The sequence below is a fragment of the Vombatus ursinus genome, unplaced genomic scaffold, assembly GCF_900497805.2.
Source record: "Vombatus ursinus unplaced genomic scaffold, bare-nosed wombat genome assembly UNPS02014793.1, whole genome shotgun sequence".
In the NCBI taxonomy this organism is placed as follows: Eukaryota; Metazoa; Chordata; class Mammalia; order Diprotodontia; family Vombatidae; genus Vombatus; species Vombatus ursinus.
The window spans coordinates 13462653-13486800 of record NW_020954571.1 but is presented as its reverse complement, the minus strand read 5'-3'; the positions used below and the strand labels follow the sequence as shown (position 1 = coordinate 13486800).

General features: G+C 46.7%; 1 protein-coding gene across 6 annotated transcripts in view; it reads right to left on the bottom strand.

Annotated features, from left to right (window-relative positions):
• ZNF618 (zinc finger protein 618) overlaps positions 1 to 24148 on the bottom strand; it is a 103633-nt gene that overhangs the window by 30992 nt on the left and 48493 nt on the right. For all 6 annotated transcript variants that reach the window (XM_027869569.1, XM_027869571.1, XM_027869572.1 and 3 more), the window contains exons 4-9: positions 6901 to 6978; positions 5921 to 5959; positions 2758 to 2847; positions 1860 to 1895; positions 1672 to 1749; positions 801 to 890 (exon numbers count right to left, since the gene is read on the bottom strand). In XM_027869569.1, the coding sequence (XP_027725370.1) occupies positions 801 to 890; positions 1672 to 1749; positions 1860 to 1895; positions 2758 to 2847; positions 5921 to 5959; positions 6901 to 6978 (411 nt within the window). The remainder of the gene's footprint in view (positions 1 to 800; positions 891 to 1671; positions 1750 to 1859; positions 1896 to 2757; positions 2848 to 5920; positions 5960 to 6900; positions 6979 to 24148) is intronic.

Genomic DNA, 24148 nt, shown 5'->3' with positions numbered 1-24148 from the left:
CAGACTTCCCAGGCCAACTCATAGCTCAGTTAAGGAGCTTAGGCTTTTAGGAATTAAGGGCTCATGACCACATCCATGGCACCTGAACTTTAAGGGCCATGTTGTAACTAACTGCGCAGCTAAAGAATTGAGAAGATGCACTCCCCAGAGCAAGGCAGGCCCAAGAATGAGGTCACTCCTCCTCCTCTCCCCTCCCTCCACCCCTGAGAAAAGCCAATAATCCACATTGTCCTCCTCAAAGATCCCCCACCCCCCCCAGGCTCCCCAGGCAAAGGGCTCCTATCATAAAATCACAGACTTAGAAGTACACGAGAGACCTCAACTAGTCCAACTTCCTCATTTTACAGATGAGAAAACTGAAGATTACCCAGAGATTTGCTCACGGTCACACAAGGAGTTAAACAGTAGAACTAGAATGTGAACCAGGTCCTCTGACTTTAAACCCAGTGCTCTTCCCACAATACCATGCTGCTGGTGCTTTAAGGGGGTCTGACTGTATACCAGGTTAGCTAAGAATTCACAGCAATGGAAACTGCCAGCTATGACAACGTCCTGCCACAAGGTGGCTCCACGTCACATGCATAGTTAGGAAGAGAGGATGGTGTTGAGTTAGCCCTAGAATCAATGTCATCTTCGGCTCTTCAGCCACCAGCAGGTGCCACCCAACACACGGTCCCAACCCCTTGCTGATTTCGTACCCCCCAGGACAGTCGGTGACAGTGAATTCCCAACCCAGGACCACACCACCAATTCACACCCAGCTGGCCCACCCGCCGCTGCCACCCTCAGCAGATACTCACTGATGGGGGCATGAAGGGCCACGTGCTCTTGGTAAGGGGTGTAGTACTTATACTGCTTGCCACAAAATTCGCAGGTATAATTACCAGTTTCTGTGGAAAAGAACAAAAATGGATTGGGAGAGCCATCACCTTTTCAACATCAACTCCCTCCTACGTGAGAATGGAGCTCTATGTCCTACTGCCTCCACTTTGGCCATCATGCCCATTGTCCCTACTTTCCCTGCTCCCAGAGCCTAGGGATGCCAGGCTCTGATGGAAGAGATTTCATTTTATTCTTCTTGGAACCAGGCCTCCATACTATGTGCTATCTCTCCCCATTAGTCAGCTCCTTGAGAGCAGAGACTGTCTTGTTTGCTTGTATTTCCATACCCATAGCAAGCAATCATGAAATTAATTCCTTCCTTTCTTCCTTCCTTCTTTTCTCCCTCCCGACCTTCACTCCCAAGCTTGCAAGCAGTGGCATATCAAAAGTTGGGTCTCTTTTCAAAATTTCAAAAATCTTTCCTCTCTCTCTCTCTCTCCCCCCCCCACCTTTCATTTGTATCTACTTATCACTTGAAAATGGAAGACAATGAAAATAGCCCAAGACAGACTGTGATAACTACATCAAGGTCCGAAGTGTTTCACCCATTGGCCAATTCCTTACATTGGAAAGGTGACTAACAAAATGAGAAGCAGGATCAGGCCTTGGCACCTCGTACTGAACGCTGTCAACCTGCCTTCACCCCCTTCATCCCCCTGACCTCTCTTTTAGTAGCTATTATGGCACTTGTTGCAGAATCCCCTTTGGATGGCTGGCCCTGTCCACAGGGACCCGCTCACCCACCCACAACCCCCGTGCCCTTGAAACCTCCCTCCCAGGTAAGCATACTTGGCCCAATCTTCTGGAATGGCTCTGGAGGCTCCTCCTTTACTTCATCTGTAGCCACGACGGATTGATCAAAAGGGTCTGCAGAAGAACAAATGTCATTTAGCTTCCCAAGGATGCCACTCTGTGAGGGCCAGGACCCTGGTCATGGAAGAGGGGAGGAACAAGGGAAGAAGAGGCCGAGGACTTACCTGCCCGATTCTCTGGGGCTCCTTCGACACTAAACACTGAGCCCGGGTAGGAGGTGGCAGCAGTAGCAAAGGGAAGGAAGGAAGCAAATGAGTGCTATTATTTCACTCCAAGGAAAGGGCTCTGATTCTGTCTGGGGGCACCTCATCCCAGTGACCTGGGCCACCACCACCAACCTGCTCTTGGGAACCTCACAACTCTTGGAACAATCAGCTTCCTAAACAGAGGCCAAGAAAACTATGATGGGGGTGGAGGTGCAGCAGAAATCCCAGGGCCTAATTCAACACTCATCTCCATTATTCAGATCTCCAGGATGCAGACTAGAACTGGGAGAGATTGTGTTGGGTTGAGGGCATCATCATAGTCCAACCACGTCTTTTCTTCCTTCAGGAGGATATCTTCCTGAGATCACCCTGCCTCCTATGGGGCCACACTCATGTTCCCCTTGTATGTCCCCAGAAGTCCCAAGCAGTCTATCACTTTGCACCCCACAGACACATAACAAATGTACTACTTATTTGTGGTCACCACTCTAGAGAGTGAGGGTCTTTCCTATCTTCATTTCTGTCTTGGCCTATAGCCAGGACTGCATTCCAGGCCAGGGCTCAACAACTGCCATGGGCAGGGCGAGAGGGAGACAGATGGTTTAAAGAAATAACCACTGAGAGGAAGAAAGGATAAAAGAGAGAGAAGGGAGACAGAAAGGAGAGGCAATGAGGGGAGGAAGAAAGGAATAGAGAAGAGACCCTATTATGAACCAACTTTTCTAGCAGGACACAGGGGACAGAGACCATGAGTAGCCCATGGCTACCCTGCACAGGAAAGGGGAGGCCCTGAATCTTCCCTGTTCAATCTCAGAATCCCCAGGAAAGTCCCAAAACAGGAGTTGCCCCCACTCACCATCCACGGCATGCAGGTCTCGGTGCTCTTGAAAACAGCTGTAATATTTATATTTCTTCCCACAGATATCACATGTGTACCTAAAGTTGTCTGTGGGAGCAGTGGAGGGAAAACAGGAAATGTGAAAATCTTCTTGGCCTTTCAGGGATGGGAGCAGCAGGCTAGCTGACCTCAGTCAGGAACGACTCAGGTTACTATCAGTCATTCTGAGATATCACAGGGTCTTTAGTTATAGTTGAGCATCCCATTTCTATTTTAATTTGACACCATTGTCCTATATAGCAGGCCCATCACTTGAATTAGGGGTCCCATGGAAAACATCCCCAGACCATTCTGATACCTGGTAATGCCCACTCCTGAGGGCTTTGGGAACTACTGGGCTCTCTGCTGACCTCTGAGTACAGAATCCTATTTTCTCCTAAGTCGCTGTTAAACTCCAATGAAAAAGCACTTAAGTCTAGAAGAATTTACTGAACCATTTTTCTTTTTAACTGAAAACTGCCAGCCCGGAGATCTTCTCCTACCCTCAAGGACTTTCACAGTCTATGTGGGAAGAGCAAGACTCACTCACAGGCAATAAACAATGAAAGGAAAACACTAGATAGAGGCGTACTCTAATAGATCAGAGGCAGCTAGGTGGCAGCAGATAGAGTGCTGGACCCAGAGTCAGTAAGAACTGAGTTCCAATCTGGCCTTAGACACCTGCTAGCCATGTGATCCTGAGCAAGTCATTTAACCACCATTTGCCTCAGTTCCCCCATCTGTAAAATGGGGATAACAAGAACATCTATCTCATGGGGTTGCTGTGAGGATCAAACAAAATGATATTTGTAAAGTGCTTTGCAAACCTCAAAGCACAATATAAATGATAGCTTATTATTATTGTTGTTGTTGTTATTAGAGAGTCCAGAATCAAGTACTGAATCATGTATTAGAGGCTCCAGTTGCCATAAGAGCTCATTCAGGGCTACAAGAGCTCAGAGCGATCAGGAAAAAGACACACTAGAACCAAGTTTTCATGATTTTTGTCACTTCCTCTCTACCTGTCCTGTTTCTTTTCACCTATAAAATAGAAAAAAGATGTAGAGGTATAGAGAGAAGAGCATTTGACAAGTGATTTGGAGAATCAAGTTATAATCCCAGCTCCCCTCATCTCTGGACCAGTAATTCCCTTCTCTGGGCCTCAGTTTCCTAACCTATAAAAACAAAGGTGGTGGACTAGATGATTCCACTGCGCACTGCCCTTTCAGGTCGCCAGCAGGATGCCTTACGCTCACAGGTCCACTTCCTTCCCAGGGAACAGCCAGTCACCGCAAACCCAAACACAGGACAAGCCACCCGCCTGCCACCCACCACCAAGGCCACGGGTGACCAGGCGGTGTTCGCTGCAGGAAAGAACATCTGCCTCTTAATTAATTGAGCTTGGGAACAAAGAGTGCATTATTCATGTGCACATTACAATCACAGCCTTATGCTTTAAAGTGCTCAAGCAAACACTTAGGCAAAGAGACTAACTGTTCTATGTGTGGGGAGCTGGCAGCCCCATTCCTGATGGATACACTGAGCTTGGCGGACAACGGCTAAGGCTGGGGCAACCCCGCAAGGGCTTCTGATGATGCCAGCCAAAGTCCACAAGAAATGGAGCAGCAACAGGCCTGAGTTCTAGTCCTGACACGCTGCAAGCTAGATCTCTGACCCTGGGCAAGCGGCTTCCTGCAGCGTATTCCTGGGCACCCTTAGGATTTCTAGGGCTTCTTATCTACCCAGCAGCTGAACATTCTTGTATGGACTGCCTCTCCAGATTACAATGTGAGCTCCCTGACAACAGAACTATCTATTTGCAACCCTAATGCTTAGCAAAGTATTTGGCACATGCTTAACATGCTCTGTTTGTTTGGTTTTGATTTTTTGAGGCAATAGGGGTTAAGTGACTTGCCCAGGGTCACACAGCCAGTAAGTGTCTGAGGACAGATTCGAACTCAGGTCCTCCTGACTGCAGGATCAGTGATCTATCCACTGTGCCACCTAGCTGCCCTTGCTTAATACTTAATAAGCCCTCCCTCCTTCCCTCCATCTCTCTCTCCCTTGCTTCCTTCCTCCTCCCTTGCCTTCTTCTTCCGTCCCTCCTTTCCACCTCTCCTCCTTCCTCTTCCTCTCTTCCTTCCTGCCTTTCCTCTTCATTCATTCCTGATCTTTAAGACTTTCCCTGGCTCTAACATTCTCAGCTCTAGCATCTACTGTATGACTAACTAACACCATGACCAGGCCATTGGATCAGCTGTGCAGTAAAGGTGATTGGGTAGGAAGCTGGCAGAGTTGCCTGGCCCCATGTACTATGCTTGAGTTGGGGCAGGCCCCGGGAAAGAGAACCACAAGCATGGGGAGAAAAAAATGAGTAACTGGGCTGAGGGAGGGAAGAGCAACCGAGGAGGTAAAAATATCCCTGGCCACAAAGACCACAGCAACCAGAGAGTCTTTCCACACAAAGGAAGCCAAGAGGCGTACAAACCAGGCCACTGAGGGAAGGCACGGGGCCCCAAAATAGCAAAGGAAGGAAAGATTAAATGGGGAAACTCTTTAAATACACTCAGAGGCAAATCAACGGACCAGGAAAAGAAGGGAGCTATTGAAAGCAGGGAGGACAACTGCAGGCCGAGGAGGACAGCAGAAGGTGCCCTCGCTGGGCTCCAGGAGGACAGACTGCAGGCCTTCCTGTGACTCAGAGCTGGGGAGGATTGTGGAGATCACCGGTCTAACCCTCTCATTTTACAAAGGGGGAAACAGAGGCCCAGAGAGGGGAAGCCACTTGTTCTAGGTCATGGACTTGAACACATGCAATGGGAACCTAGGTTCTCAGCCTCCAGCCCCCCACTTCCACCTCCTAATCCTGAGTCCAGCACTGCTTCTAAACCCCATGACAAAAGGGAAGGCTGGTCAGGACCCCTACCCAAGGCTGCTGCTCAGTGTAGCCTATTCCTTGGCCAGAGGAAGCCGCTTTCTCCAGACAAGCAGGCCCAGGTCCTGACATTACCCCCTCAAAAGCAAGGGGTACAGATCAGGCAAGGAGTGGGGGATCTTCCCAAGAATCAACCTCACCTGGTTTCCCTAACTCAGCCTTCCCCTGCCCCTCCCCTCCTCCCCATGAAGACAGCAAGATACTTACTGCCCTGGGATGCTCCTTCACCTGAGGCTGCTTCCGTGTCTGTAAGAGAAGGTGGGACAGGCAGATGAGTCCATAGAGGGAGGGAGCAGAGGACCAGAAAAACTGCTTTTGAGGCACAGGAAGCAGGCATGTGGGAGTGTGGCTGACACTACTCTGACAGGGGAGAGAGCAGATCACTTTTCATTGCCATCAGACACCTGCCACTGCCCTAACTGTTCTCAATGTCCCTCCCTGGTTCAATCACATGTAATGTCCTTACCCAGAGGCTCCATAACCTAATCCCTCCCTTAAGATAGGGAAGCACAGCCCAGAAAAGCCATGCCACCAGTCTGGCCCCTGGAGACCACCAGGACCAAATGTTTATTGAGTATCGCCCCACACAGGACTCTGTACTAGGTTCAAGGGAAGGCTGGAGGAGTTGAGGCATGGGTCCTAACCCCAGGGAGCTTCAATACAGCTGAATAGCGGAGACACACAATCATCGAGGACTCTGGCATTGCCTAAGTGTCAAATGAGTGGGACAGACCAGAAGCCTACGCTGTCAGTCTAATCAGACCCCCATAAAGGCACTCCGGGCCAGACTCAGAAAACCCAGGATTTGCACTGGCTACCAGTTTGGCTCAAAAGATTGCTAGTCAGCTGGTTCCCACCTCTCACCAGCCTTGAGTTTCCTCAGTCCATGACCTGCATCACACTCTACAAGGCTCAGAATAGAGGAGGCAGGCTCTTGTCTCCCCATTTCAGGAACTGAATTCTCTACAGTCTCCCCCAAGAGGGCAGGTAGAGATCAAAGCTCTGTATCTTTATTTTGCCCAGCACAGAGCCAGTTTGAGACCGGCACAGGGTCAGAAGGAGAAGCGGTGAGAGATGGGAGCAGAAGGGGAGAAGGAAACACAGGGATCAACTTCTCACACCGCTCACACCCCCTCCTTCTTGCACCAATCTGAGACCAAGCCCAAGGCTGCAGAAAAGCCTCCTACCTCGATGTGCTCGAACATGGGTCTGGAAACAGTTATAATATTTGTATTTCTTCCCACATATTCCACATTCGTAGGACCCTGGAAAAAAGCAAGGGGAAAGGACAGGTCATTCTTCTTCATCTGCAACCAAAAGCCAGACCCTGATGCAGGAGAATTACTGAGAATGACTCTGTCCAGGAATCCTGCAGGTTCTACCATCCTGGAAGAGGCTGGGAACAAGGCAGTCCCCAGACCCTGTGGATCACTTGGGCACAGAACACAGGAACAAATTTTAATTATGTTCAATCTCAGTGATCCACTTGTGGGTTAACACTTTTGTTTGCATCAACTTGGGATTTTCTCACCATCTGGCCTCCCCTCCCTGTCTAGCCAGAAGGAACTTGGGGGCCACAAAGGGGGGGCAAACATATTACATATCTCATTGCAGGTAAAACATGTATACAGTGCTCCAAACAAAAACACATTTAAACCTGCTGGGAACCCATTATTTTTTTTTTCTCATTCTATTTCATACTGTCTGGAGCTACCCTTTGTGAATACAAGAGTTTATAGTCCTGGCTCCATTATGAACTAGCTATGTAAACCTTGGGCAAGACTCTTAGCCTCAGTTTCCTTCTCTATAAAAGAGATAACTGCTTTAGCCGCTTCACCTTAAAATTATCATGCCATGTGAAAGAACTGAAAAAAAAAACTGGACAAATACAAAATATTGTTGTCTATTATTACTGTTTCTGTCCAAAGATACTTTTAGGAGAAAACACAAAGTCCTTTCTATGAGACTCCCTGCAATTAATGCTGGCCACACCATTTTTACTAGGTGTCAAGAAAATCTCAGACTAGCTTTCTCCATAGAAGCCAATCAAGAGTAAATTGCTACTGTACACAGAACAAATCTTTTCTCAGGTAACAAACAATACCTTTCACAGTCCTCCTGGTCTGAGACAGAGCCAGGGAAACACCTGATCACTATGGCTCAAGTCACACCATGGACACTCTGGCAGCCATGGAAGAGAGAATCCTATTTGCACAGAAAGAACCGGAGACATAAAGATGGAGGAAAGGAGAGGTCAAGGGATGCTGGCAGCCTCATGAACTGCAAACCTTTACCTGGGCAACTGTTTTGGGGGGGAGTAGGAGCAGCAAGAATTTCCCTCTCTGTGTATGTGTTTTATTTTAAAATTCTGAAGTTAAGAAACATCAAATAAGAGAAGCAATTCCATATGGCTTGTGCATGCAGCTGCCAATTTGCCCAGCTTGCTTCCCCCTCCAAGAACACAAGTATACAAATTCAACATGTTATATTCAAAGCTGTCCTGCTTGTCTGTGTTTCCTACTAACCTCTCTCTTCTCTTTCTTTTTTCTTCTTCCCCCCTTTGGGGAGGCAACTGGAGTTAAGTGACTTGCCCAGGGTCACACAGCTAGTAAGTGTCAAGTGTCTAAGGCTGGATTTGAACTCAGGTCCTCCTGACTCCAGGTCTGGTGCTCTATCCAGTATGCTACCTAGCTGCCCCTCCTTCTATCTCTTCTCTTCTGTGCATTAAAAAAAATGCTTTGCTGTTTTTGTGGTGGCAAAGAATTGGAAATTGAGGAGATGCCCATCAATTGGGGAATGGTTGAACAAGCTGTGGCAAATGAATGTAATGCAATACTACTGTTCTATAAGAAATGATGAGCAGGCAGATTTCAGATAAACCTGGAAAGACTTGTATGGACTGATGCTGAGTGAAGTGAGCAGAACCAGAACACTATACACAGTAACAGCAACATTGTGTGATGACTGACCTTGATAGACTTTGCTCTTCTCAGCAACGCAATGGTCTAAGTGAATTCTAAAAGACTCATGATGGAAAATGCTATCCACATCCAGAGAAAAAACTATGGAGTCTAAATGCAGATCGAAGTATACTATTTTTTCTCTTTTTTGTTTTTTTCTTTCTCATGGTTTCACCCTTTTGTTCTGATTCTTCTTTTACAACATGACTAATGTGGAAATATATTTAATATGATTGAACATGTATAGCCTATGTCAGATTGCATGCTGCCTTGGGGAGGAGGGGAGAGGGGAAAATTTAGAACTCAAAATCTTATAAAAGTGAATGCTGGGGGCAGCTAAGTGGCGCAGTGGACAGAGCACCAGCCCTGAAGTAAGGAGAACCTGAGTTCAAATACGGCCTCAGACCAAACACTTGACACTTACTAGCTGTGTGACCCTGGGCAAGTCACTTAACCTCAACTGCCCAAAAAAAAAAAAATGGTCAAAAGTGAATGCTGAATGGGGCAGCTAGGTGGCACAGTGGATAGAGCACTGGCCCTGGAGTCAGGAGGACCTGAGTTCAAATCTGACCTCAGACACTTGACACTTACTAGCTGTGTGACCCTGGGCAAGTTATTTAACCCCATTGCCTAGCCCCCCCCCCCAAAAAAAAAGTGAATGATGAAAACTAAAAATCTATAATTAATTTTTAAAATCTTGTACATATAATCGGGAAATATTTAATGAAATAAAAATATTTTCAAATGCTAAAAACAGATGCTTCAATGACTTTCTTTTCTTACTTTTTTACTATTACATTTTTTTCCAGTGGAAGGTTTTAGCCATCTCTGGCCCCCTATGGAGAGTAGAAAGAACTTTCTTCCCATGGCACTGGAAGAGCTGTATTAACAACAGCTAGGGAGCACAGTGGATAGAGCACCAGGATTTGGAATCAGGAAGACCCGAGTTCAAATCCTGACTCAGACTTACAAGCTGTGTGACCTTAGACAGGTTACTTAACCTCTATGTGCCTCAGTTTCCACACCTGTACAAGGGGGATGATAACAGTGTCTACCTCTCAGGGCTGTTGTGAGGCTGTAACTATGTGACGCTACCCAGGGCCCTCAGACTCTCCCAGGGAAGCAGGCAGAAGGACCCGCTCATCAATACCTTTTCAGAAAACTTCAAGTAGCTCAGCCACAGCTCAGGCTCCTCCAGAAATTACTGATATGGGGGCCAAGCAACCTGAGTTTCTACAGTTTGGGTTTGAGGTGGCAGATGTGAAACTTCAGACCAAGGGAGCCTGGTCACCACTCTCAGGGGAATGGGGGGGCTGTCTTTTGCCCCTCTTTGTATCCCCAGAGCTTAGCACAGCACCTAGTGCTAAATAAACGTTTACTGACTGACTGAAGATGTAGCAGGAACAGTCAGCTGGAACCTAGGTTGTTCTAGTCTCAGCTCAGTTTCTAGTTCCTTACATGTACCTATGTACATGTACCTAGTACCTTACATGTACCTATCCTCTCTGGACCTCCATATTCCCCTCTGTAAGATGAGAAGGTTGCACTGGATGCTCTCAAAGGCTTCTTCCATCCCTGGGATTCCACGACTCTACTGTCTTTTGAAGGCGCACGTACGGTCTCCAATCCCACCCACCAGAATGTAAACACTGACAGACAATGCCTGCCCTCCCCAGGGAAATTTCTAGGGATGATACCATCTCTAATTTCACTCCCACAATTCCATCCAATAAGGCCAAGCATGAAAGAAACCTAAGGATTCCTGGTGCTTCTACTTACTCTCACGTGATAAAAACACAAGCTCAAATCAACTACACTCTATTTCTTTTTCCTCTGCTCTTTAACAAAAATGAAACCAAAATCAAACTAGGGCTCACTTGTTCAAGGGCTTATGTGTTAAACAAAGTAGTTTCCTTGTTTTCTGTGGCCCAGTCATCCTGAGGTTCCCCCAGGAAAAGCAACGGTAAGTAACAGCAAAACAGAGTCGACTTCAAGGCCATCTTCTTGGTATACAGTGATCAGGTCAAACCAAAACACTGCCCCAAACCACACTCCTTTCCTGAACCAGGGAGTAGGTTGTGGGTTTACCCAAGAAGAACACTCATCCACTTTCACCCTCTCTCTTTCCTTCCAGGTATCCTAAGCTAATCTTATTTATCCAAGGCTGCTCCTCACACACTTTTCCCTCATCCATCTATCCTGCATCCCATCCTCCTCAGGGCCCAGATTAACAGAGAGACACTCAGCCCAGGGGCCTGGCCCAGGACTAGCAAGCAATGGAAAAGCCAGGTGATAGAGAGTCTAGGTCTGTGATAATTGGAAGAGACAAGAGTGAGGAGTAGAGAGGGACATGGTAAGCAAACTCAGGTCAGATGTCTAGGAATAAAGGGAGAGGATAGAGGGAGGCCAGGAAGAAATAGAGGGAGAAGAGAATGGAAATGGGGATGAGGAATGGGAAAGGGAAAGGAAGAGGAAAGGAGGGAAAGGAGAGGAGGCAATATGGCAGAACAAAAACAGCACGAGAAAGGGATTTGAGAGACATGAGATCTAGCTCCCACACTGCCACTAACTTAAGCCAATGGCAATTGAGATCTCAGCCAAGCTGCTGGCTAGAATTGCTTCCTGACACTAGCACAGGAGAGTTCTTGCCTACAGGCACAGGCTTCTGTGAAAGACTGGTGCCAACAGAAATCAAGAAGCCAGCAAGCTAGGAATGGACAGATGCCGTAATGGTCACCCATCCTACTGCCCAGCTGGCTGATGCTCCATCTGTGTTGGCAGTCCTGGGGTCTCTGGGAACATGGCGTGCCAAACACAGGCTGCGAAACTGAGAGACCACAGAAACCACCACCCCACCACCCAAACCCAGACTCCCTGTACCACATGCCTTCTCCACTGCTGGCTAATCCTGGCGCCAGGCCCCTGGGCTGGGGATCTCTCCAAAGATCAGGACACAGAGGAGGATTTTCTCTCCTGGCTTCCGACAAAGCCTCCCCACCTCACCCCCAGCATTTCTTTGGGAGTCTCTTCCTCCCAAATATACCTTTATTCACACAAACACCAACACACACTTCAAGTAAGGCTTGAACTAAAGGATGTCCCTTTTAACTCTGAGAGGCTATGAATCCCACTGTAGCACTCTTACACAGACCTAAGTTCAGAAACCTGGGAAATCACTTCCCTGCTCTCAGTCTCAGCTTCCTCATCTACAGAATGTTTTGGTGCTTTGTTGTGGAGCTGTGTTTGACTCTTCATGACCCCATTCAGGGTTGTCTTGGCAAAGATACTGGAGCAGTTTGCCATTTCCTTCTCCAGCTCATTTAACAAATAAAGAAAATGAGGTAAACAGGGTTAAGTGACTTGCCTAGAGTCATACAGCTAGTAAGTGGCTGAGGCCAGATTTGAACCCAGGAAGATAAGCCTTCCAGACAGTGCTCTAGTCACTGTGCCATTAGCTATCCATATCTACAGAATGAGGGGCCTAGAACAGAAGACCTCTGAGGTCCCTTCCAGCATTTAGAGGCTCAAAAAACTCTGCCCAAGCAGGAGAGGATATTCCCCAAAGCTGCTCTGAGACAAAGCAGTGCCCTTCTTCCTGCTGAGTGATCCTCCCCTTCAAAAGTCTAGCTGGTCAACCAGACTCATGCCAGGAAAATGGCATCAAGTCTTGCCAGCCCATTCTGTGCTCTTACCTAGGAGAGTGAGAATGTCTGAAAACAGCTGCTAGGAGATCCATTTATGACTGCAGGTGTCTTCAGGGACTCATTCTGAGCGTTCCCTCATAGTGTCCCACTCAAAATACCTCATAAAACCTTAAACCTCTAAGGGAACTTAGAGGTCATCTGATCCCCCCTCCCCCCAAGGCAGGAATCTCCTTTTCCAGGATCCTCAAAGGACAGCCCTCCACACTCTTCCTGAATAACTGCAGTGTCACATCCCGCTTCTAGCTAGCTTTAATTATTGGGAAGTTTTGTCTCGTATGAAGTTGAAATCTGATTCCCATTAGCTTTCACCCACTGGCTCTAGTGTCTGGAGCCACAGAGAATGAGGCTAACCCCTCATCTCCATGACAGCCTTTCAGATATCTAAAGGCAGGAATCATGACTATCCCCCCTCTCCCCACCAAACAACTTAACTAACAATTCCTATCCCTCAAAACATTCCTAAAATGTTTTACTTTACAGATCCTTCTCCATCCTGGTTTCTAGAATTCTTGCCCCCTTCAGGAATTATTCCCAGATTAATCACACAACTAATCACCCCCTTTCCCTGTGCTATAGCAATATTTATGAATCTATGTCTGATGACAACAAGAAGGAACTGGTTACTGAATTAGATACCATGGGAACTTTGAGAGGGAGTGGCCACTCCATACTTTAATCCTTTGTTGTGATTAAAAAAAAAAAAAAGGAGGAGGCATGTACTCTAGAGTTTGGGAAAAGACATTTCAAATATATCATAGAAAAGATAGATGGGATTCTATGGCCTAAAAGTTTAGAGGGGAGAGAAATAGGAAATCCTTATGAAGACAATTCTAACAACACAAATATGAGCAACTCTATGGAAGAAGAAGAAGGGGACTGTGAAGAAGAGTCTGATGTGGATACATGTCGGTCAAAAATCAACAAGCATTGCTTAAGTACCTACTGTGTCCTAGGCAAGGTGCCAGAGATACAAAGAAAAGCAAAAAAAAAAAGAAAAATTTAAAAATGGTCCCTGCCCTCAAAGAGCTCACAATCTAATGGAAGAAACAACATGTAAACAACCACATGTACACAAGATATATACAGAGTGGATAAAAGGTAATCTCAGAGGAAAAGTATTTATTGATTAATTTATAAGTGGGTAATTGAGGGTGAATAACAAAAGAGTAGCAGGATAAGAATAATGTCATGAGATTGATGACAAATGCTAGGAATAACAACAACAAAAAGCATTTTTCAGATCATCAAAGGAGAGAGATGATTACCTTGTGGATGAGATGAGATGATAACAACAGATGAAAGAGAAGGCAGAACTACTCAACTCTTGAAGGACAAAACAAAAATGGTTAACTGGGAGTTGAACTCAAGACAAGTGAGGAGAACATAAGAGAGCACCTGGTAAATTCACTTAATCAGGTCCCCAGAGAAGCCACATCCCAGGGTATAGAAAGACTAGCCCACAGGGTTGCAGAGTCACTAATAGTAACTAATGGGAAAGGTGCCACATGACTGGAGACAAACAAATGCCTGGAATTTTAAAAAAAAAAAGGCACACTAAAGGTCAGAAAGTTTGACGTCAATTCTCGGCAACATCCTAGAACCCATTCTAGGGTTCTAACCCATCCTAGAACACTTAGAAAAAGAGGTGACTGCTAAGAGGCAGCATGGCTTCACTGAGAACACATGACGAATGGCAGGCTAACAGGAATGAAGAATGGGAGGATGGAAAGCAGGAGGAAGGGAGGAAGGGAGGGAGGGAGGAAAGAATGAAGGGAGGAAAGGAAGGGAAGGGAGGGAAGGAGAGAGAAGGGGGAAGGGAGGGAAGAAGGGAGGGGAAGGAAAGGAGGAAGGGAGGGAGGGAAGGAGGAAGGAAGGAAAAGATGAAGGTAAGGAGGGAGGAATGGAAGGGGGAAGGAGGAAAGGAAGGAAGGAAGGAAAGGGAGGAATGGAGGGAGGGAGGAAGTAAGGAAGTGAGAGAAGGAAGGGAAGGAGAGAGGGAAGGAAGAAGGAAGGAAGGAAGACAAAGAAAAAAATAAGCATTTATTAAGCCTGTACTCCATGCCATGCACTGTGCTAAGCTCTTTACAAACATTATCTCATTAAATCAAGGCATAGATGACTTGATTAGAAAACTGAGAGGCCTAGTTAAAACAATGGAAAAGAATCAAGATCTTTTAAAAAAATCTTGATAACCTAGAACAATGACCAGATTTGATAAGCTTAAATTTAATACGGGTAAAAGTGGGCACAGGTAAAAAAAAAAATCTAATGTACTAACAAGATCAGGGAGGTGGCTGTAAATATATAGTCATGTGAAAAAGATTCAAAGATTCTAACAGACTGCAAACAGTACAAATCAATGATGTAACACAGCAGCCCCAAAAAGCTAACACAATCTTAACTTATTTTAATAAAGGGAGGCATAGAAGAAGATACTCCCACTGTGCTCTTCTCTGGGCAGACTACATCTGGAGCACTGTGTTCAACTCTGAGCGGACACTGATAAGCTGTACTGGGTCCAGGAGGGCAAACAGGACAATAAGGGGGCCAGAAGATCATGCCTCAGGAGGATTTTTTTTTAAAAAAATTAGGGTTGTTCCATCTGGAAGATCATAGCAGGAACGACAGCTGCCTTCAAAGCTATATATGGAGGGCTGTCATGAAGAAGAGAAAGGACAACAAAGGTTATCAGGAGGAGAAGAGATTAGCCCTGCTCTGCATGGTCCCAGAGGGCAGAATCAGGATCCGTGAGTGGAAGCTGCCGAGAGACAGGTTTGGGCGTAATGCCAGGGAACAAGAGGATGGGGATCGAGGCTGTGCCCAGAGGTCTCTGTGCCACCGATAAATGCGCTCAAGCACAGACTGGGTTAGACAACGTACCTTCCTACTCTGAGATTATGTGACATAATTGTGTATTTTTTACCATGGAGCAAGTCTTGTCTTCTGTGAACTTCTTAAAGACACAGACTACCTGTTCCTTTTCTCTTTTTACCCCCATAGCACATAGTATAGGTGTCTCTATACATCGGGTAGAGTCAGAAGAAGAAATAGGCCGGATCATGGCCTCATCACAGAGGAGAGAAGAAGAATTTTACTACCCATTCCCCTCATTGGTCCCATTAGGCAGCCAGACTGTACAGTGGATAGGCCTGCAGCCAAGGTGGCACGAGTTCAAACCTTGCCTCAGACACTTATTGGGCAAATCACTTAACCTCTGTTTGCCTCAGTTTCCTCAACTGTAAAAATGGGGATCATAATAGCATTTCCCTCATAGGGTTGTTGTGAGGATCAAAATGAGATAATACTTGTCAAAAGTGCTTAGCACACTGCTGGCACATGGTAGAGTCTGTATAAATGCTATTATAATTTCCAGATGGCTAGGTGGCACAGTAGACAGAGCTCGAATCAGGAAGACCAGAGTTCAGAACTGGTTTCAGACGTTTACTAGTTATATGACCCCGGGCAGGTCACTTCAAACGAAACAAAATCCAACAACAACAACAACGACTCTGCCTCAGTTTCCCCAACTGTAAAATGGGGGTAATAATAGCACCTACCTCGCAGAGTTGTAAGCATCAAATAAGATGTTTGTAAAATGCTTACTACAGTGTCTGGCACCTAGTAGGTGACTAATAAATGCTTATTCCCTTCTCCTCATTGACTAAAGAGCTTAGCAAAGGGACGGAGTGCTGGGATGAAGTGGGCTCAGAGCATCAGCTAATTATGGTATCCTGTTGTGGAAAAGGAGTCATATAAAGAGGCCTGTCATGTAGCAGAAGGAAGTAGGGAGAAGGAGCTGAAGAATTTTATCCTTTTAGCCATCCTGCACATTCGGCCTCTGGAACATCTGTCGACAGCTGGGTCAACTGAGGCTCCTCCCCCGCCACCCCATCCTTCATCTGCCCCCAGTTTAAGAGGCGCAGCCTCAGCCGTAACACACCTGATCTCAATGCATCATCAAAACTCCAGGACTGCCTTCACTCAGATCCACTAGGTAGATTGCATTTGATACCTTTACCTTCTAAATGGCACATGAAATTAGAAAAGAGCCCTAAAAAAGCCAGGGGTTTTCCAAAGCTTGGGTGTAGAGAAAAGAACCCTGAGCTGGCAGCAAGGAGATCCAAGCTCTAGTCCCAGTTATACTGTTAACAAGCTGGGAGACCTTGAGCAAATTTCTTTGCAGTCTTAAGTCCCAGTTTCTTTATCCATGAAATGAGGAGTTTTCTTTTGGCACAAATACTAATAGCTAGCCTTTATACAGTGCTTTAAGGTCTGCCATGCAGAGGTAGGGGTCATTATCAGGCCCATTTTACAGATGAAAAAAACAGGGGCTGAAAGAGAGAGGTTAAGTGTGGAAGGATTATGAATGGAGGGTTACGTCTCTCAAGTCTGGCACTCTATCCACTGAGCTAATGAGCCTCTCCTGTCAACACAGCGAAGGACCCCCTGCTGTTGTGAAAGAGATTAGCCCAGAGGAGGAGCATGAGCCAGGCAGCGCAATGAGACTGCTTCCTAGTCCTCCAGATCTCAAGGTGAGGCTACTCAGGGGCCAGGCTCCCAGCCTCTGGGTGAGGCCAATGCCTCCCCTCAAAGTAAATAAGGCTAGTAGGGACACAGCCTCAGGCATCAGTTTCAGGAGTAAAGCCATCATTCCACAGGATCTGATGAGACGGTCTTAGAAACAAGGATAAGAATTTTAGAAACAAAGGATCACTGAATACAAGAATCCTAGCACTATAAAGGTCTTCAAAATACAAAAATCTGAGGGACCTTAAGAGTTATCTGGTCTAAGCCTCTCATTCAACAGACATGGAAACTGAGGTCCACATTCACATCATGAAAAAGAAGTTAAAAAAAAAAAGGTGATTCTGAATCCAATCAATCAATAAACTTTAATTAAGCACTCACTACGTACCAGGCACTGTGATATGTGCTAGGGATACAATGAAAAGACAAAAATAGCCCTGCCCACAAAAAGCTTATATTTTAACGAGGGAGATAACATGTCCATAAATAGGAATATTTAAGACACACATAGAATACATAACCTGGGGGGGGGGGAGAGACTAGCAGCGGGGGGGGGGGGAGAGAGAGGGGAGGAAAGGCCTCCCAGAAGATAGCATTTGAACCCCTGATTCTTAAAGAAAGTCAGAGATTCTTAGAGGTGAAGGTAGGAAGGAACAGCATTCTAAGCACAGGAACAGCCAGTGCAAAGAATCTAGATGTTGCTACACCTCCCAGGGTGAGCTTGGGACAAATACCTGTTCTGGGAATATAGGACACAGGAGTCCCAAGAGAAGACACAATTACTTCCTTTGGTAATTGCTGTGCAATGGTGGTGAGGCTAAAAATTTGGAGGGGATGGTACAGAGGGAGTTGAGGAAGGGATAGAAGGAGAGAAGAAGGAAGAGAGAAAGATAAAAAGAGGAGGAGAGGAAGAAGAAAAAGGAGAGGGAAGAAGAAGGAGAGGGGAAAGGAGAAAAAGGGAAAGGGAGGAAAAGAGAGGGAGAGAGAGAAAGAGAGGAGAAGGAAAAGAAGGAAGAGGGAAAGGGGGGAGAGGAAGTAGAGGGGAGGGAAGAGAGGGAGAGAGAGGGAAAGAGAGGGGGAGAGAGACAGGAGGGAGAAAGAGAGAGAAGGAGGAGAGAGAGAGAGAGGGAGGGAGAGAGGGAGGAGGAGGGGAGGGAAGGGGAAAGACGAAGAAGATAGAGGGAGGGAAGAAGAGAGGGAAAACAAGAAGAAAGTCTTCACTGTAGCCACAGAAGTTCTGGAGCACTTCCAAAGATCCCTGGGGCTCAGCGAGACACAACCTGCTATATGTGATGACTCAGGTCACAAGATTTCTCTGGCTCGTGCAGCCGGGGCACTAAGCATTTTCCCTGAGGTCTGGGGCATGGTACTGAGGGTGACAGAGAAGACAGCTGGAGCGAGGCCTAGTCCCAGATGTGGGAACCCTGGGTCAGCATCATCGCTGGCAGCAGGTCGTCAGACTAGTTAATGATGCTTGTTGTATGCTTATAATGTTTATGAAGCATTATACAGACAACATTTTCTTTGCTCCACAGGCATGCATCTTAAAGACATAGGAACGAATAAGGATGGATTCCAAAGCCCCAGAAGGGATCGGGATTCCAGCCAAAGTAGATGAGTTCCTGGGAGGAAAAAAAAAAAAAAAAAGGAAGAGTCAGTGTCTCTCCTAGGAAAGCGGCTAGACTAGAAAAGGCAGAGGAAAAAGTGAGTGTCCCTCAGTTTCATTTTTAAAGGTTCAAGCCAACTAAGCGATCCTTGCCTGCCAAGGAGACACAAATGCCCACAAGCTCTGGGCTGTCAAACAGTATTATTCAAATTGAATGTTATGAAATAGGAGGGAGCAAACTGGCAGAAGCCCAAGTTACACTGCTTGTACCACCAGTCAATCAATCCATCCGTCTGGGATGCCTGGGAGCCAGGCACCGTGGTCAGAAAGACCAAAATCAAACAGGTCCTGCCTTCAAGGGTCTTACATTCAATCAGGGGAGGTACTATGCATACGTAAGTAGGTACCCCTCAAAGAGTAGTTACGGGGAGCAGTGGAAGGGAGTGCAGCTGGGGAGGATCAGGAAAGACTTCATGAAGCCTAAATAATGTTTGAAGGAAACTAGGAGTGCTAAGTAGTGGAGGTGAAGAGGGGTGACTTCCAGGCACGGGGAGGCAGCCACGCAAAGGCACGGAGACAGAAGACAGAGCACCGGGGAGGAAGAACCGCAGCAAGGTCAGCATGGCCAGGAGAGAAGCACGTACGAGAGGGAGCAAGACCAGACGAGGCTGGAAAGGCAGGGTGGAGCTCCAATACGAGCCTGCGTTTGATTCCAGACTCCTGGGCCACATGCTCAAGAGGACAACTGCTTCTAAGTAGAAGGGAACACATGAGCAATGAAGAGCAAACCCAGATGGTGAGGCAGAAGCAGCCCAGACACAAAGGGAGGCAAGGGATGGATGTGCTAAGTCTTGCTCAAGGTCACTGAACCCACCTGACCTTTGGATGCAAGCAGCCAGTGCAAGATGGAGATGGGAAGTTGTGTCCAGACCTGCAGATAGGTGTGAGATGGAGGGTGCCAACTCTACGGGGCCTGCGGAACCGGCAGAGGAATGCTGGAGAGGGGAGACAGGTCAGGGCAGCCGGACACCAGGAAACCAAGGTCCAGGGGAAAGGCTAGAACCAAGAACCAATGAGCTGCACAACTACCATGGGGAGGAGCCAAGCTGGACCTTGTCCTTTGCTGGACCCGGGAATCATATGACTATCTGGCTGGGGAGGAGGTGATTCTAATTGATTCTAATAACCCAGAGTCACACAGTGTAGTGCCCTAAGTCAGAAAGATGGCATAAGTCTTAACAGAAAGTTGAGGAGAGTTTTTCTCCCCTATTTATAGGCTCAGGTACAAGTCTTTCCTACATTTTTGTTATCTAAATAAAAATCTCTTCTAGGTTTAATAGCCTTGTTCTTCTGAGTGCTTACAGGACAGCCGAGAGCCTTTGGGGGAAGCCAAATGAGCCAGATACTGGGATCCCCAGGATTTCCTTGGGTAAAGCACATTCCAGAAGGATTTTCAAAATGAGCCAAGCACTGAACATTCCCAGGGTTTCCCTGGGTGGAGAATAAGCCAGAAAAATTTTACGAGGGGCAATCCCAAAATCATTCTCTGGGTCCCTAGTTCAGAGGAGCTGTGCCAACCCTAGGATCACATAAACACTTCCTATCTGTTTAGCACTCTCTGGGGCCTTCTGTCCAGGTCCTTCCTATCCATCATTTCATTTTATTTTCCTAATAACACTGTGAGATAGGTAGCACAATTACCATGACTGCCATTTGACAGACTAGAAAACTGGCAGAGAGAAGTGATTTCCCAGAAGTCACTACCCCTAACTATCTTGAATGTACCATATTCAGTCTCTGAAAGCCCTGGCATCTGAATGCTGGACCTGGTGGTGGAGGCAGCAAGAAGTAAAAACCGAGCAGGTCTGAGAACAGCCAGGACGTCTTCCTGGAGCTGCTGCCTTCTAAGAGGCAAGCGAAGACGAGGCAGGGAGCTGGAGGCCATGTGTTGACTCTGGCAGGCTCTACATACCTTGTCATGCCAACAGAGCTACAGAAACTGAAAACTGTCAGCAGGCACCATGGGGAAGAATTGGCCCAGCCGTTGCTGACTGTCACATGCCGTCCGTTGGCTCTGTGGCAGAAAAGCCACGTGAGCTGTGCCCAAATGGCTCTGTGCTCGGCTAGGCCACCCTCTGAAGCTGCTTCTGGTCCATCCTGCTGCCCCCTTCCCCCTACCTTGGGTCTTCAAGCACTTTCTCTTCCTCTCAGTGGTAAAGCACACTCCTGACGTTGCAGACCTGTTCCCAGTTCATGGGACCACTAAAAAGTCAATGAAACTTGTGCATTCCAATCTCCAGTTTCCCCACACTACTTCCCTTTACCCTCATATGGAATGCCCTCTGTTCATTCTTGTTCATTTGAACCATCCCTCCTCATGGCCTTTAACTAACTCTCCCAGTTTTCTCACCTGATCTGTCTAAACCACTTACTGTTTAAATAAACCATGAGTCCCTCCTTCTGTCCCACCTATTAGTCACTTTCAATATAAACTAATCACCCAACTAGATCTCAAGCTCTAAGTCTTAAATTCACAATGTACCTGAGGTCATGTGGTTCAATCCATTCATTTTACCTATGAAGAAACTGAGATCCAGAGAAGTTGGGAGATGAAGTAACTTGTCTAAGGTGGCACAATCATTGGCAGAGCCAGGACTGGCACACAGGTCTCCTAACTCCCCAGCTAATGTTGTTTCACTAGAATTCAACAAATATTTAATTGGGCAGCTGCTATGTGTGAGACTGCGCTGAGTGCTAAAAGCCTCGTTGAGTTAATAGGATCATAAATCCAGGGCTGGAAGGGATCTCAGAGGTCATCTTGTTCACCCCCTCATTTTACAGATGAGGAAACTGAGGTCTAGGGAAGTTAAGTGATTGGCCTGAGGTCACACAAGTGGTCAGCATCACAGGCAGAATATGTACTCTGACTCCAAAGCCTGGGCTCTTTCTACTGCACCACCCTTCTTTCCAAAAATCTTTTTTTAATGACCTTAATGGAAATCAATACATCCTCCCTCCTTTGTGTTCCCATAGCTCTTTATCTTTTCCATCTCCTATGCTATGATGTTCTCCTTTCTCTATATGTTTCTGTTCTCCTTAAGCTCTAGGAAGGCAAGGATATGATCTTAGATACCTTTGCTAAACTGTATACAGTAAAAGCTCAGGGAAAAATGTTTATTGAATTAAATCATTAACCTACCTATAACCACGATAAATCCTATGCTCATGGATAACAGCAGTACTGTTAATCTAGTCTCAGACACACATTTTTGGGCCAGGGTTCTGGACCTGGGATCCAGAGATCCTAATGGCCTAAGGAGGCCATTATTTTTACTAAACTTTTCCTTTATAATCCTCCGCATTTTATTTTATCCATTAAAAAAATTATTCTGAGCAGGGGTCCATAAGCTTCAAAAAAGGGGTCCATGACACAAAAAAATCTAGGTAGATGTTGTGATCTGTCAATCTATCTAGGCCCTGACTTTATAGTCTCCTTGAGGGCCAAGGATAGAATCTAGGTCACACAGTGGATACAGTGTTAGATTTGGAGTCAGGAAAATTTAAGTTAACACACTGCCTCAGGCACTTTCTCAGTCTCAGTTTCTGCATCTATAAAATGGGAATAGTAATAATAGCTACTTCACAGGGTTGCTATGAAGATCAAAAGAGGAAACATGTGAAGTGCTTTGCAAACCTTAAAGTGCTAAAGAAATGCTGGCTATTATTATTAACCTTGTGGTATTTAGAATAGGACCAACTAAAACTTCCTCATTCTGTAAGCATTTTTTGATGATGACGACGACGACGACGACGACGACAATGATGGAAGACCAGTCAAGATCTCAGAACCAACCAGTAAGTTCTACTTTTCCTGGACAGGCACTCTTAAGGTCCTGAATGTTAAGAGCCCAGTTAATGAAGGTCTTGTTTACTGTAGTATCCCCTGATAACAGTTTATAGAGTTTGAAGACTATAAAAGGTAGGAGAGATTTTAGAGATCAGTTAAGTCCTTCATTTTACAGATGAGGAAAGAGGGTAAGGCATTGCCCAACAAGACACAGCCAGTGAGCTGAACCCAAGACTTCTAACTCTAAGGCCATAGCTCTATCCACTAGACTTCTCTGCCTAACAACCTTGCCATTCAGTCAGCTCTCTTTTTTTTTTCAGCCAGCTCTCTTCTAGGGCACTATCAGACATGTGGGGAGATCCAAAGTCATCCTCTCAGTTGATGACCGATAAGAAGAGTTGGCTTGCTGCCCGCCTTGTCAATCTTCGCCCAATAATGAAAGCCACCATCTTTAACAACAACCACTTTGTGCCTGACAAAGGGAGAAAACCAAGGTCTTTCCAGGATTCTCCTCTGGCCCCTCAGTGAACCATTCCAGGGGAATTCTGTTCACGCATTCTGAAGAAGGCTGAGGGGAAACCCTCATCAAATGATTAATTCCTGGACGCTGTGGCAACAGCCAATGCGGCAGCCAGCCTCTGCTCCCTAGTGAAGGCCATGGAACCAGCCCAAAGTACCCCCAGCTGCTCCAGAAACATAGATGTCCCTTCCAAAAGCAACATTCCCACCCTCCCCCTCCCCCACTGGAGAAGCTGCCAAATGCCAACCCCGAGCCTCAGCCCTCAGGCCATCACCACCAGGGGAAGTCGCACAGATAATGTTTGCAGCTTTGGGAACACTGTTTGTCTGATGGTTATTAGAGAGGGGATGGGTGTGGGAGGGAGAGCAGAGAAGATGAGGCTCCAGGGAAGAGGCATCCGGGTGCTCCAGTTCAAACAGAGTACAGACTTGAGTGATCAAAAAGGAAAACTATTCATCCACAGAGCCAATCTCCGTGCCTCCCAATACTGGGCAAGCACTATGCAAGAGGCTGAATGAATGGAACACTTAGGAGCCTCTCTGCTCTGTGGAACTGAGCACTCACTGCCAGCTGCCTCCGGACTATGCTGGTTCCAGAGGCTCCCCAGCAGCTAAGGCATGAAATGAAACATGTCAAATGGAAAGTGCTCGCCAGCAATCTCCCTCCTCCTGGATCCTAGGGTGCTCTGGAGGGCTTAGAAGCTGTTCCCTCTAATTATTCCAAGTCCCACCCCAGCTTCTGCCCTACCTCCCTCTCCCCTTCCCCATTTCAAATATTTACAAGTAAGTCAGCTCCTCTTGGCACCCGCCCCATTCCTGCAACCTAAATGACTCTCCACCTGGCAGATGTCATGCTCTGCTGAGGTCCCAAGCTCAGAAGGAACACCTGCCTTGCTGTCCACCAGCAAGCTAGCCGGCCCCTGGAATCCTGGTTTCATTAGGGAATGCAAAGATCTAGCCACTAGAGGGAGCTCCCACCTCACTCTGGTGGGTCTGGCCAAAATGGCAACTCCCCTCCCTTTGGGCTCTCGCTTAGGTGGTGGCCTGATTCTCTAGTCATTTGCAGACAATAAACAGGAGGCCAGGAAATAAACTGTTTCACACAGATCCTCCAAATTCCAAGAGGCATCAAATGTCAGAACTGGAATTTAGCCTAAGCCCTTCCAATTTTAACAATGAGGAAGCTGAGACCCAGAGAGGAATAACTGGCCCGAGGTCCTCATCTCTTTAGTGGCATTGCTGTGTCTAGGAGGCACATCTTTTGACTCCCAG